The sequence below is a fragment of the Thalassophryne amazonica genome, chromosome 17 (assembly GCF_902500255.1).
Source record: "Thalassophryne amazonica chromosome 17, fThaAma1.1, whole genome shotgun sequence".
NCBI lineage: Eukaryota > Metazoa > Chordata > Actinopteri > Batrachoidiformes > Batrachoididae > Thalassophryne > Thalassophryne amazonica.
In genome coordinates, this window is record NC_047119.1 from 13,865,677 (window position 1) to 13,881,995 (window position 16,319).

At 41.9% G+C, this 16,319-nt stretch overlaps 1 protein-coding gene across 1 annotated transcript in view; it reads left to right on the forward strand.

The window, feature by feature from the left end:
• lamc3 (laminin, gamma 3) overlaps positions 1–16,319 on the forward strand; it is a 334,434-nt gene that overhangs the window by 279,004 nt on the left and 39,111 nt on the right. The window contains 7 exon segments of the mRNA XM_034192005.1: positions 11,226–11,414; positions 11,528–11,773; positions 14,296–14,309; positions 14,311–14,364; positions 14,366–14,454; positions 15,158–15,300; positions 15,440–15,618. Of these exon segments, the coding sequence (XP_034047896.1) occupies positions 11,226–11,414; positions 11,528–11,773; positions 14,296–14,309; positions 14,311–14,364; positions 14,366–14,454; positions 15,158–15,300; positions 15,440–15,618 (914 nt within the window).

A 16,319-nucleotide genomic window follows, 5' to 3' on the forward strand; every position in this document is an offset into this window, starting at 1 on the left:
TCAGACTGCAGGCTTACTTGTAGTTCCTAGGGTTTGTAAGAGTAGAATAGGAGGCAGAGCCTTCAGCTTTCAGGCTCCTCTCTTGTGGAACCAGCTCCCAATTCAGATCAGGGAGACAGACACCCTCTCTACTTTTAAGATTAGGCTTAAAACTTTCCTTTTTGCTAAAGCTTATAGTTAGGGCTGGATCAGGTGACCCTGAACCATCCCTTAGTTATGCTGCTATAGACTTAGACTGCTGGGGGGTTCCCATGATGCACTGAGTGTTTCTTTCTCTTTTTGCTCTGTATGCACCACTCTGCATTTAATCATTAGTGATTGATCTCTGCTCCCCTCCACAGTATGTCTTTTTCCTGGTTCTCTCCCTCAGCCCCAACCAGTCCCAGCAGAAGACTGCCCCTCCCTGAGCCTGGTTCTGCTGGAGGTTTCTTCCTGTTAAAAGGGAGTTTTTCCTTCCCACTGTCACCAAGTGCTTGCTCACAGGGGGTCGTTTTGACCGTTGGGGTTTTTACATAATTATTGTATGGCCTTGCCTTACAATATAAAGCGCCTTGGGGCAACTGTTTGTTGTGATTTGGCACTATATAAATAAAATTGATTGATTGATTGATACATGTTCCCGTTCCCTCCATGCATGCAACACAAATCTTCTCCGTCCCCCTCGCACCAAACGTCACACCATGGGAGACAGGGCCTTCTCTTCAGCTGCCTCTCCCCGCTGACCATCTGAGGGCTCCACAAACTGTTAAAGCGTTTTTAAAAAAAAAAAAGCCTGAAGACATACCTGCTTAGACAGGCCTATCACACATCTCAGTAATTTGAATCTTTTTATTCTATTTGATTATTTTATTTTGGTTTTATTCTATTCTGCTGGCTGTTTTTATCTTAAGATTTTCATTTTTCTTCTCTTGTTTATCCCTGGTTTTATTTTATTTTGGGGGTTCGTTTCTGCAGCACTTTGAGATTTTTATAAATGAAAGGTGCATTATAATTGAAATGTATTATTATTATTATTATTATTATTATTATTATTATTATAAGTTTCAAAAAAATATCTCTTGAAGAGTAAAAATCAAATGTGAATTCATTTGTCTGTATTATCAGCTCTTTAGTTTGCAATTTTTGTGTATGGTTCTAGTGTACTTCTTATTATTATCATATTTTTATTATTTGAGTTTATTTTGTTTTGTGCTTTGATTTCCTGGGAAAAGCCCTATAGAAATAATTGTTACAGTTATTCCTATGATTCTTATTCTTCTAAATATTAATAACAAACATGCAATTTTATGGTTTTATTTATTTATTCATGGTATATGCCAGGGGTGATTGAGACATTTTGGGCCTGATTCAGAAAAGATATGTCAAAACGTATGTCACATGGACCTCTCAAACAAGTAAGTAAGTCCCTTCGGCTGCTCCCTTGTTTGCACTCGGGGTCGCCACAACAAATCCAAGGTGGATCTGCATGTTGAATTGGCACAGGAAAACCGAATGCCCTTCCTGACGCAACTCCACATTACATGGAGAAATGTGGCGGGGGGGGGGGATTTGAACCTGGAACCTTCTGCACTGAAACCAAGCGCATTAACCACTTGGCCACCACCCCTGTTGGACCTCCCAAACAAGTAAAAAATAAAAATAAATAAATTAAAAAAAATGTAAAAAGTCTTAAACTCCAGAATATATTATGTATAATCTCATTCTCCAATTTAAATTCTAGTATGAATAATGATGAATATTGTAGACATATATAAACAGACACTGCCACTCACAGATTCGGTCAACTTAAAGTTTCTAGTTCTGGTTCGCCTGGAGCAGTGGTGGGCACAGATAACCAAAAAAATTAACTTCAATAACAGATAATCAGATAACTGAAAAGTTATCTTTGATAAAGATAAACCACCCAAAAATGTATCAGAAGTTACAGATACTCGATAAACTCCAGTATTGGCTCTGGTACATTTGCAATTACTAAGAAGTTGAAATTGATTTTTAACACAGTCGCTTTTGAAAGCATCAAGACCGAAAAAATTAGCCAGTTTTTCCATGCTGCCCCCTATAGGAAGCTGCACAGAAGAATACTGAGAACACCCACAAAATGAGCTCTCTACTAATTACAATGCTCCAGTCAGGCGGAGGTCTTGAAAAATAAAGTTATACTAACTTATGGTTTTGTGAAAACACTGATAGAATAACTCCATTAATGTCAATTCTGTCATTTGTACAAAGTTAAAATATAACATATAAAGCGCCTTGGGGCAACTGTTTGTTGTGATTTGGCGCTATATAAAAAAAATTGATTGATTGATTGATTGATCTTTTAATGTTGGATAATGCACTAATTCTGAGGTTTTGTAACAAACACAGACTGCAAAGCATTCTGGGTAAAAGTGCCTCTGCTAAACACTGATTGGTTCAGTCATTCATTATGTAAACCAACACGTTAATGTGACGTGTGTTTGTTGGTTTAAAGATAAATGTGCTTTTGTAAACTATTGCATTTTTATTTGTAAAAACAGGCATTTTTACGGAGCCCTGGAAGTGTCATCGCAAAATGTTTTGCATGTGGAGAGAATGTTTGATGATGTGCGCACGTTTTATGATGTTGAAAAACGTGCACTCAATAAAGTAAGTAAGTAAGTAAATGTATTTATATAGTGCCTTCCACAGACATAAGTCACAAAGCACTTCACAGGTTAAAATAAAATAATAAATAATAAAAACATAGATAAAACAAAGGACACGGTTAACAATTGGTCAGTTCTGAAAAGCCTTATCTTGACACATAAATGTTGGCTTTACGCTGTGTGTGTTTTGGCCATTTTTCAGATGACTTTTCATTCGTGCAAGAATTTTTTTTTTTTTTCAGGTTAATCGCATGTCCTGCATCGTGTAATGGAGTAACAAGCTTTAACATTTCACGACCACCTCCTGATGCTAAAAAGCTACAAAGCATCCAACCGCAGAGCTGTCTTGTAATGTTTTTTGTTGTTGTTGTTTTGTTTTTAAACTTAATTTGTAAAACAAACAAAAAAAAGCCATGTGCAAAGCCAAAAAGTTGATTTGACCACCATCTGATATAACCGGGTCAAAATAAATAGAACACTGCCATCTACTGGTGCCCAGACACTTAATACTTGGGGCGAATACTGCCTTGAACACTACTGGCCAGTAGATGGCAGTAGCGGCCTTGAAAACTTTCATTCATTCATCTTCTACGCTTAGTCCAATTAAGGGTTGCGGGGCCTTGAAAACTTGCCAAACAAAATTCCAGATAATCCGTCTGCTACATTTAAGATGCATGGAATTTAAACGCAAATACAATAACGTCTATAACCCAGAGAATATATTCACGAGAGTTTTAGGCACTAGAGTTTAATGCTGTTGTCCATGGAGCCTGAACAGAGTGTCTGAAATGCATTTGTCCTGTCGTGAATGTCTGAGATTACCCTATGCTACCCATAATGCATTGCTGCCAGCCGGGCACAGCATGTGCTCACAAAACCTTACAAATTAGCACATTACTTTAAAACGAAAACATATATCTGATATTTTCACTTTATAAAACTTCAGACATGACAGTAATTTTAAATAACTTGTCCAAAATGAGTAGGTTAAAATTTGAACCATAAGTTAAAAATGTATGTCTCTGGATGACTTGGTGATATTGCGGTTATATCAGTATGGTGTTAAAGGAAATGATTTTTTTCCTCCTCCTCTCCTTTGCCTACAGAGGATAGAGTGGTTTCTTCTGAAAACAGCTCTCTTCTGTTTGTAGAGGGTAGAGCAATATACCTATTAGGAAACTTTTTAACAGGTAGCTCTCAATTGTTTTTAAGTTTAAAAATGTTTTTTGCTGTTCAGCTTGGTTTACTGTTTTATCGGTCTATAAGTTATTGGTAGGCAATTCATCGGAAGATAATTAGTCCGATGATGGTTTTTAAAGTTATATAAAAAGATAATCTGATAATGAAAACATTATCTTCGATAATTATCTGTTATCGGTGCCCACTGGCCTGGAGGGAACCCACACAGACGTGGGAAGAACATGCAAACTCCCCACAAAAAGCACCAGATTGGATTCAAACTGAGACCATCTTCCTGTAAATGGTAAACTATGAGGTGGTTAAATGAGGAGTTTGTTGCTTTATTTTCTAGTTTTCCATACCATATTGTTGTGATAACTGAAGAAAAAAAAGGAAAGGTCTGGTGTACCTCAATGCTTGAAAGGTAGACTAAATATATTTTAATAATTTCTTGTATTTGTTCAAAATTGTGTGAAAAACTCGCAAGTGGGCCTGCCATTCATCAAGACTATTTTCTCCATACCTTTGTAGTTTGGGATAGGAACAATAAATCCCAGTTTGGGACAAATCACGGCTTTCCAATGTGCTATTTCTCCTCGGTATGTTCCAATGATTGCAAAGCCAGTTGATTTGCCATCATTTGTACAAATTCCTTTTTTTCTATTCTTTCCACCCTTTCCCGTCAATTCATGTTGCAGGTAAGTTGCTCAGTAGGAATACCTTAAAGCTTTGTGGTTCATTGTATCAGCGGACACAAAACCCATTGGGAAGCCAAACCGCCACTCGGCTCCTGCAGCTGCAATTGCCGCCGACGCTCCATCGGCAAGCCTTTTAACAAATCACAAAAGAAGTGAGGACAGATTGTGTGGCTTTTCACAGAGTCACAAAATTCAAAGCGCGCCACTCCGTGGGGAGGTGCGCACAAATCCCAGCTCATTAACAATGAATGGACGGCCTCTGATTCATTGATACAATTATTCTGCGGGGATGTTATTAAGTAATGATGATTAGGATGACACAGAGAAATATGGTGTGAATAGCGACCCGCTATTCATCAGGAGTTTGGGTTTGCGATGCATGCCGTTAGCTTTGTCAAGGAGCCACCGGAATGATAATAGCGACGAGGAGGCCCTCGATGACTCCACTGCCTCGTATCATGCTCAGTCATCTTCACACTCAGTAAAGTCAGCACATTTCTGCTGCCATTAAATTTACTACAGCTCATTGGAGACTGACACCGCACGCCATGAGCGTCATTGTAAAGCTTTGTGAAATTCAAGAAAGATTCACTTCTTTATACTCGGAACAATCATTATTACTAAATACTCTGTTTAAATGACTGGCATTACATCCTTGAAAGTCTTGAATTATCCACCTCACTTCACTGAAGAACTAATGATTTTACCCAGGAGTCTACACTTCTTCAGGCAAGATGATAATTGTTTCCATGAATGGCGGTGTGATCAGTTTGGCTTTGCAGCTGTTGTTCTAACTCGTATAGTTGACTTACGTTAACAGGCCTTTATTTAGTGGTCGGACTGTCTGGTTGTGGAGACCCCATAACTGGAGGTAAGGAATTTTAACTACGTTTGCTGGCATGAGTGCATTTAAAAAAAATGCACATGGAAGAACATCTTGCCAAAATGCACTGTTGAAAGATTTGAAACCGGGCTTCATGCAGTACAGCGCCACCAAATTAATATCCACTCAATGAGTTTTTGTGTTGCTGCTTTTAAGGAAATCTCAGCAGATATTGATGTCAAGAGGCGTGGAATATATTTGTGGCAGTGGTGGGCACAGTTCCACTAATCCGCTAACTGCTAATTAGCAAAGCTAACATTGTGTTTATCGGATAGCTTTTCAGCTAACTTTGAAAACCATCAGCAGACCAATTAGCTTCCACTAAATTTAGTTCCATCCCTCACTCGTGAACAAGACCCCGAGATACTTGAACTCTTCCACTTGAGGCAAGGACACTCCACCGACCTGAAGGACCTCCATCGACCTTTTTCCGGTCGAGAACCATGGCCTCGGATTTGGAGGTGCTGATTTGCAACCCGATCACTGCACATGGCTGCAAACCGCTCCAGTGCACGCTGAAGGTCCTGATTTGCCGAGGCCAACAGAACCGCATCGTCCGCAAACAGCAGAGATGAGATTCTGTAGTTCCCAAACCGGACCCCCTCTACACCCTGGCTACATCTAGAAATTCTGTCCATAAAGGTAATGAACAGAACCGGTGACAAAGGGCAGCCCTGGTGGAGGCCAACGTGCACTGGAAACAGGTTTGACTTACTACCAGCAATGCGAACCAAGCTCCTGCTGTGGTCGTACAGGGGCCGGATAGCCCTTAACAAAAGACCCCAAACCCCGTACTCCCGGAGCACCCCCCACAGAGTGCCTCAAGAGACAAGGTCGAACACCTCCTCCCGATCCACAAAGCACATGTGGACTGGTTGGGCAAACTCCGATGAATCCTCGAGCACCCGATGGAGGGTGTAGAGTTGGTCCAGTGTGCCGCGACCGGGATGAAAACCACCCTGCTGGTGAAGAGAGAGCTGAACAGGGGGGCAAAGCTCTCGATTTATCGATCGATCTATGTTCTGACACTCACCTATGGTCATGAGATTTGGCTCATGACCGAAAGAACAAGATCGCTAGTACAAGCAGCCAAACAGCCGAGATGAGTTTCCTCTGCAGTGTGGCTGTGCACTCCCTTAGAGATCGGTCACTCAGGAGGAGCTTGGAGTCGAGCCGCTGCTCCTCCATGTCGAAAGGAGCCAGCTGAGGTGGCTCGGGCATCTTTTCCGGATACCCCCTGGATGCCTCGCTGGAGAGGTGTTCCAGGCATGTTCCATCGGGAGGAGGCCCCGGGGAAGACCCAAGACACGCTGGAGGGACTACGTCTCTCAGCTGGCTTGGGAATGCCTTGGGGTTCCCCCAGAGGAGCTGGGGGAGGTGTGTGTGGATCGGGAGGTCTGGGCAGCTTTGCTTGAGCTGTTGCCCCCGCGACCCAACCCCGGATGTAGTGGAAGAAAATGGATGGATGGATGGATGGATAAATTTAGTTCCGCTTCTAACATTTTTTTGCTGACATACTGAGTAAAGCTTAACAGTCAGAAGCATCTATAAAACCTAAAATCCTACATGATAATTCATGTTGTGTGCTTTGCAATAAATAGACCACTGTGAGAAGCTCAGTCCTCCTCCAGTAGAAGGGGGTGAACCAGCTGCCAGCTGCTATTGCAAAGAAGAAAAAAAATGTCATTTACTTTCAGCATGCTGATACTCAGACAGTGGGCAGTACACATGAAGCGCAAAGCACCTTTCACTCAGGGTTTCATTTAAAAGCAACTAATTCCGGACAGTTTATCAAAATTAATGGGGACTCACTCGTCATTTTTACAAAGTAAAAATATGATATTGCACATATTTTTTAAAGTAATGCACTAATTCCTGAAGGTTTGAGTGTTAAACACATGTGCTGAAAGGCATCGTGGGAAATTCAAATGACTTTTTCCACATTTTGTTATGTTACAGCCTTTTTCCAAAATGGGTGGAATTATTTTTTTTCCCTCAAAATTCTACTCAAAACAACCCCATAATGACAACATGAAAAGCTTTTCTTTTCTTTTTTTGCAATTTATTTAAAAAAAAAGAAACCACCTGTACATAATTATTCACACCCTTTGCTCAATATTTTGTTGATGCACCTTTTGCAGCAATTACAGCCTTAAATCTTCTTGAATATGATGCCACAAGCCTGGTGCACCTATCTTTGGGCAGTTTGGTCCATTCCTCTTTGCAGCATGTCTTAAGCTCCATCGGGTTGGATGAGGAGCCTCGGTGCACATCCATTTTCGAATCTCTCCATAGATGTTCAATCAGATTCAGGTCTGGGCTCTGGCTGGGCCACTCAAGGACATTCACAGAGTTGTCCTGAAGCCACTCCTTTGATATCTTGGCTGTGTGCTTAGGGTCATTGTCCTGCTGAAAGACAAACTGTCAGCCCATTCTGAGGTCAAGAGCGGTCTGGAGCAGGTTTTCATTCAGGTTGTCTCTGTGCATCAATGTACTACATGTACTCAATCCTAAGTAGTCTCCCAGTTTCTGCTGCTGAAAAACATCCCCACAGCATGATGCTGTCACCACCATGTTTCACTGTAGGGATGGTGCCTGGTTCCCTCCAAACATGATGGCTGGCATTCTGTTGGGAAATTGTAGGGACACGGACCCACAACAGGGGGCGTAAATGAACCGATAATGGATGAGCCAAAGAATAACAATTTACTGTTGTAAATGTGCACAACGGAATACAGACGGAAACAGAATTTCAATTACAGTCAATTACATGAAGGGGGCGTGTGGGCAGGCTCGAGGATAGGAGAGCACCGTCCAGAGAAGAGCCGGGCCCCACACGATTTCCACTGCCACCGGATCTGGAAACACACAGGAGACGCCAAGTACTGATCTCCCCAGGTGGCCACTGTCTCCAGCTGTCGGATCAGTACTGCTGACAGGAAGCAAAAACAGTTTATGGTGGGTGTGTGCACACCCAGCAAAACAGTCAGCAAACAGTTCTTTTCCAGGTGGGAAAAACACCTCCACCTCAAACCCAGAAACCCGGCACGTGCAGTATCAGTGAGTTACTTAGCAAAGTTTGGCGTGGGGAGCAAAGACGTCAGCCCTCCACGAACCACAAACCCAGCCTCCAGCTGCAAGCACTCACAGAAACGACTGCAAACAATACAGAAGCAAAAACTGTATGTGAAAGACTCAAAAACAGCTGAGCAGTTTACCTTCCAGGTAGACAGATATCTCGGCAGTGAGGTGGAGATGCTGCCCGGCTTTTGTGGTGATGGTTGATGAGTGACAGCTGGCAGGGGTGATGAGTGACAGCTGTCACTCCCGGCTGGTTCTGCAATGCGGCAGCGCCCTCTCATGCCCGAAGCCCGCACTTCGGGCAGGGCGCCCTCTGGTGGTGGTGGTGGACCAGCAGTACCTCCTCTTCAGCAGCTCACACAACACATTCACACCAAAGAGGTCAATCTTTGTCTCATCAGACCAGAGCATTTTGTTTCTCATGGTCTGAGAGTCCTTCAAGTGCCTTTTGGCAAACTCCAGGCAGTCTGTCATGTGCCTTTTACTAAGGAGTGGCTTCCGTCTGGCCAGTCTACCAAACAGGCCTGATTGGTGGATTGCTGCAGAGATGGTTTTCCTTCTAAAAGGTTCTCTTCTCTCCACAGAGGAATGCTGAAGCTCTGATAGAGTGACCATCGGGTGCTTGTTCACCTCCCTGACTAAGGCCCTTCTTCCCATATTGCTCAGTTTAGACGGGCAGCCAGCTCAAGGAAGAGTCCTGGTGTATCCAAACGTCTTCCATTTATGGATGATTGAGGCCACTGTGCTCATTGGGACCTTCAAAGCAGCAGAAATGTTTCTGTACCCATCCCCAGATTTGTGTCTTGAGACAATGCTGTCTCGGAGGTCTACAGAGAATTCCTTTGACTTCATGCTTGGTTTGTGCTCTGACATACACTGTCAACTGTGGGACCTTATATGTAGACAGGTGTGTGTCTTTCCAAATCATGTCCAATCAACTGAATTTACCCCAGGTGGACTCCGGTTAAGATGTAGAAACATCTCAAGGATGATTAGTAGAAACAGAATGTAGCTGAGCTCAATTTTGAGCTTCATGGCAAAGGCTGTGAATACTTAGGTACGCGTGATATTTTAGGGTTTTTGTTTTTTGTTTTGTTTTTTGTTGTTGTTTTTATTTATAATACATTTGCAAAAATAGCAAAAAAAAAACTTTTTCACATTATCATTATGGGGTACTGTGGGTAGAATTTTGAGGGGAAAAAAATGAATTTCATCTATCTTGGAATCATGCTGTAAAATAACAAAATTTGGGATAGTGATGCGTTGTGAATACTTTCCGGATGGACTGGAGCAATACTGATACCTCTGCAGGAGAAGGAAGGTTCAAATATTCAAGGACCTGGTACTTTCTGTCTTACAAACCAATAGTAGCGAATGGATGACTGTCTTGTTGGGTCTCTCTGGAGGTTCCTTGGGTACTGTTTTCTGACTTTGTGTCAAACAAACTGTTACTAAAGGAAATCTGGATGACACATCAATGCATTGTGGGGGAATATCATCTATGACTCTGGAGCCATATGCAGCAGTTCTTTGAGCAAGATCCAGTGCCCCTGTAAATGGACTGCATTTATACAGCGCTTTTCCATCTGCATCAGATGCTCAAAGCGCTTTACAATAATGCCTCACATTCACCCCAGTGTGAGGGTGCTGCCATACAAGGTACTCACTACACACCGGGAGCAACTAGGGGATTTAAGGACCTTGTCCAAGGGCCTTTAGTGATTTTCTGGTCAGGCTGGGATATGAACCGAGGATCCTCTGGTCTCAAGCCCAACGCTTTAACCACTAGACCATCACCTCCAGTGCCCATATGCCTCAGTGCTGGAGACCCCGACCAATGACCAAGACCAAGACCAAGTGGTCTCCCATGCATCACCTGCCTGCAGCAACTAAATGGCGCTTCTGAGGTGATTGCCAATGAAGGTCCAGGTTGGTTCCAAAGTGTCCGGACAGCACCATGCATGCTCCAGGACCTTACGTAGCTTCATCTTAGCAGTGGGTTTACAACATATTTAATTTTGTAAGCATGAGTCATACATTACCAGCTGCAGATTTCTTCCAGTTATTGCTTTGTGGTCCTTTCAACTTCACTCAATCCAGTATTAAATTGAAATGCCACATTAAATTAAATCAGGTTTCGCCTATTTAGTTATCAAAGTTGATGTTGTACAAAATCAGAAAGGCTAGAAAGTGTGAGGTTTCTGCCTATGGTGCAGCATTTTTCCCAGTTTTACAGCCATGCAGTCAAATCATTATTTAATGTTTTACTGCTGCAGATATATTCCCTGATTTCACAATAATCCTGCAGTTTGTTGGATTTTAAAAGACTGCAAATCTAACAGCACTGAGAATGGATTATATTAATATACAATGTGTGTGTTTATATCATTATGTGCTGCATGTGAATAAATCCTTAAAGCTGTACGACACCTTTTTTAAGGCTTTTGTTTTTAGAACATCACAGAAATGGAAATCTTTCCCACTTGATGGAGGAATTTTCTCCCTGCAAAACTTTCAGACTGCATTTGGCTCACATATTTCCAAACGCAATCATCGTCACGGTGAATTTAGTTGTCTTTTGCTTTCTGTGGTGGGCTGTTGGTATTTTTTTTCTGAGCTTTGCATTGGGGGATTTGCAGTGGTGGTTTATGTCAGAGACACAGCGCCCTCTGCTGGTGATGAATCAAAGTCTGTAATGTGACTGATGAGCTCCACAGACCACCAATAGAAGCAGGTGTGCTCTTCTCTCCATTTTAGGTGTATGTGAGTGTTCACATTTTACCACTGGGATGACCTGTGACCACTGCCTTGCTGGTTACTATGGTAACGCTTTGATTGGCACGCCTGGCGATTGTCAGCCTTGCCCTTGCCCGGACCGCAGCAGCTGTGCCCAAATTGCAGAGACAGGACAGGTGGTTTGTACCAACTGCCCTCCAGGACAGACAGGTGAGAGAAATCAATGTCATGAACAGAAACATAATTTTATTTTAACAGACAAGCAAACTGAAACACATAAACTGAATTACCAGTTCTCAATGTCATCCTGTTCCCATTCTCAGGAATGCGTTGTCAGGTCTGTGAAGATGGTTACTTCGGTGACCCCCTCGGACAATCGGGTGCAATCCGGCCATGCGTGAGATGCGACTGCAATGGTAACGTGGACTATAATGCAGTGGGAATATGTGATCGCACCAGTGGACGATGTCTGAAATGCCTGGGGCATACAGAAGGTGACCGCTGTCAGCGGTGCCAGCAGGGTTTCTATGGTAACGCCCTGGACCAAACAACTGTAAATAAGTGCAAGCGTAAGTAACACATGGATGGACATGGGGTAATGGTCAATAAATTTATGAACCTATTTACATCATGTCAAATGCATGAAGGCTTACTTATTTAGTGCATATGGCCTATACATATTAATTTTGCATACTCTTAGCATTGCCTTCGTTGATGGATTTGACTTGACATGATCGCCAAGATGAAGCCAACATATTTAATGTCTGCCCAACGTCGCTCCTGTTTGTTTGTTTGTGAACAGTCTGGAACCCACAATTTTTCATATATCGTAATGAATTTTTTACAGAGGATTCATATCCGGATAGGCAAAAACTGATCTAATTTTCAATGTCACAGGTCAAAGTCAAGAAAAATATTGGAAAAATCCCTATCCTTTAAAATTGAATGGATTTTCAAAAATTCATAACTGTCAAAAAAGACTGAATTTCTTTCATATTTGAAAGCCTTATGTAAGATGGTATCATTCAGCAACTGAGGAGGTTTGATCCAAATCCGATCCAAATTACGGATTTTGTGGCCATTTAAATTTAACATTTGAAAAGATTCAAGATTAATTTATTAATGATCACACAACAAGTTGGTGGAATTTGTTTCCAATACTTTCCAGTTGCCACAGACAAGATACAGCAATTAATCCAAAATTATTACTTGTTTACTGTAATAATGGCACACATCAGAATTAAAGATAGCACATATACATTTGATATTGCTTATGTGCTCTAAACTTTGAGACAGTCTGTTATCCGAATTGAGGCAATGTGAGTGTGGGAGGAGCCGCAGCAACGTAGTCGCAAAACCCCATTTAATGTATATTTTACATTATATTTTAATCAAATGTGCCCCAATCACACTCATATTTGAAAGTGAGGTGCAGACTGGCACTCACTATCACCTGAAAAAACTTCATGCAGATCTGATCCGGATTGTGGATTTTGTGGACATTTTAATTTAATATTTAAAAGCCCATTTCATTTTCATTCATTCAAAATTCATTCAATGTTAGAGATCTAAACTGTATAATTTTTAGGTAACAATACATATGTTTCATTGATTCTGTGGCATGCTGGGAATCAACCTGCCTCACACTAAATTTGAGTGAGGTGATGACTTAGTGGTTAAGTGGTGGGCTTGAGACCAGAGGATCCTCAGTTCAAATCCCCACCAGAACATTAAAATCAATGTCCTTAAACCCCCAGTTGCTCCTGGTGTGCAGTTGAGTGTCTTGCATTGCAACACCTTGACATCAGTGGTTGAATGTGAGGCATCAACATTAAGCATTTTGAGCTTCTGATTCAGATGGAAAAGTGCTATATAAATGGAGTCCATTTACAATCCATAAATCTGTGGTTCAGTGCCAGGTTTCTTCATTTCCACCAGACTGTGCAGCCCTGTTTTTCTCCTGAAATACCATATGTGCCCCTCAGCGCAAACCCACAGTTGAGTCATTCATGAACATAACACGAAAAAGCTAGAAACTGTGTTACCGATGTACACTGGCACGGGGATGGCACTGTTGCCAACCCTGTTTTATGACATGAACCAAAGAAAGTTGTTTTGATCACGAGTGGTGGGAAGAACCTGAAATGACCAGAAACCCATGTGAGCACTGAGAGAACTTTTTACCTTTAGCCGTCACCAGCTGAAAGCACATCTGTGCAATAATCATGCTGCTTAATCACCATCTTGATATGCCACACGAGCCAGGTGGATGGATTTCCTTTGGAAAGGTGAAGTGCTCAGTAACAGCTATTTTAACCAATTTTTGAATAAAATTCAAGGAAAATAAACTTTTTTTTGAAGAAAAATATTATTTTCCTTTAAACTGAACTTCATGAAAAAATGGAGCAAAATACTAAAGTGTTGCACTTACATTTTTGTTGAGGATTACATCATGGAAGACTAAAACAATGTTTCAAGGCTAAATTTTGCTTGTAGCAGAGTTGCTCCTAAATGCACAGGCATCGAATTGTGGGACTTTGGAGATGTTTTTAACTATTCAACTATAGTAAAACAGATTTGCACAATTTCACTACTTTGAGGACCTTTGACAGTAGAGCGTTTAAATGGATTTACCTAATCTATACTATTCCAAGAAGAGTCTTATGACTATTTGTCATGAAACGTAATAGCAGAAAATGGGTTGAACGGAATCTTTCTGTGAGTCAGAAAGACAATTATTGAGCCACGGGGGGGGGAATGATTCAAACTCTGTTAGAAAGGCAGGTAGATAAAAACCCAAAGAGTAGTTGAGATGTAAAGTATTCATCTTGTGGTTTCCTCATGTCAGTCCAGAGTTGAGCTTCTGCACAGAACCATGTCAGGGAGAAATTCACAACTTTGCCAAACTGCTGTTTCTCATTTCTTCCTTTCTGTCCCTGAAGCCCTCTCAAGATCTAGTAAAAAAAAAAAACAAAGCATCTCTCTGGAATGACACTGAGCATAAAATGTAATGACTGTTTCAATAATCTCATTATTTCAATAATTGTTTCCTGTCTGTGTGCATTTGCACGTGTTTGTGTGGTTATTCTAGCTTGCAGCTGCAATCGTTGCCGGAACCTCTGGGCATGTGGATGAATGCCACCCTCAGACAGGAAGCTGTTATGTGCCTTGTGCATGTGGCTGGGCGGGACTGCAGTCACTGCGAGTTTGGCTGTCTTTCAATCTCCAACCGGGGTGTTGGATGCGAGAGGTAAAGACAGCCTCTGAGCCTAGCTAATTGAATGTAATGTTAAGACTATCTGTGGTTAGGACTTAAGACCCAGGCTTTGAAAGTACGTCATGTACTCAGCCATCAGAATGAGCATGAACTTGTAGGACCATTCTCTTATCTTGGCAATGACACTCAAGTGTGTTTTTCCTCGGCCTCTGAGATCAGAAGGCTTGTGGTGTCATGAGGTCACTAGACAGAAATGTTTGGCGATGCCCATATTTTGTAGGTCAAGTCTTTAGGACCCCTGGTGCTACCTGTTTTACTGTATGGTTGTACAGCTTTGATGCAAACTAATGACCACAGGCAATGACTGAATGTCTTGGTCTTAGGTCTACTCGGAGTATCCTTGTGTACCACTGCAATAACTTTGTATCAAACAAGTGGATACTGAGGAAAACTCAGATGAGGAATGTTACTTGAAGTATGAGGAAATGTCAGTTGCAACATGTGGCGCATTTGTCTGTGCACGACCCATCACTCCAGTGCCTCAGTGTTGACAGTCCTGGCAGCTAGAGTGTGTCAAGGGGATGCCCACCTTTCACCTGGCTGTGGCAGATAGATGGTTACTTTCAAGAGGTGGGGATGGATTGGTTGTCTGCGTGAGTGGTTGCTATCTAGGACCCAGAGAGAGTAGCACTAGCATTAATATTGTTCGCCATTTAAACCGTTCTGATGTTTGTAGGTGCCAGTGTAATCCTGTCGGCGCTTCATCCACGGCTTGTCACCCAGTCACCGGGCAGTGCGTGTGTCGTGCAGGAGTAGAGGGAAGATTGTGTGATTCCTGTCGTCTGGGCTTCTTTGGATTCTCCTCACGAGGTTGCAGAGGTGGGGGATGTTACTGCAGGCAATCTTTTGTGCATTCACTAAAACAAACCACAGGATGTTCTAACACCCTATATAACCACCTTTGCTCCTTCTGCTGCTCCCTTGACATCCTTTGTCCAACCCCTACCTCCATCCCCAGCCTGTAACTGTGACCCGATGGGCTCCATTTCCATGCAGTGTCACAATAACGGTACCTGCCACTGTCGCCAGGGCTTTGTGGGCTACAAGTGTGACAAATGTGAGCTGAACTATTTCCACAACAGAGTCACACACCAGTGTGAGGAATGCCCGCTTTGCTACAGCCTTGTCAAGAAACAGGTGAGTTTATGGCTGTTTATTATTGATCGTGTGTGTTCGTGAGACAAGCAGAGAGAATGTGAAGTAGTATAAAATATGAAGAAACCTCAACATTATTCTGAGGAATGATTCCTGAGTTTTAAATTATTAGTTTTCACCCGTTGGCACAAAGAAGACCAGAGGGAACTTATTAAATCTGTCTGTCCACTGACTGTTAGAAATAAGATAAAATCAAACTTTACTCTAATTTAGCTTAATAATTTTTGACCTAATTACAGGATTGGGAGCTCAAGGTTATACTGTTCTGATCAAGCATTTAAATATCTATTGCCACAAGGGATGTTACTCTTTTTTTTAAGGCATTAGGGTTGCATAATGTGCTGCAAAGATGCTGTGGTTCACTGATCACTGAAATGGAAGATGTTATCTGCTTCCCCATGGAACAAAGAAGATTTATGGTTGTAGACATGATGGTTGACCAAAGGTTGTGCAAATATACAAGGTAATACTGGAACTGTACCAAATATATCCATTGTGGTATAACAGTGGCCAAGAGAGGTCACGGTACTTCCACATTAAGAGCAAAAACACAAATACAGAATTGCACGTGCATCAATGCTACAACTGGTCGTCACATCAAAAAACATCTTGCAATTTTAGAATATACGCAATGTTTAAAATACCCTCGGCCATAAGAGCATAAAAATAGGAAACAATGTGAC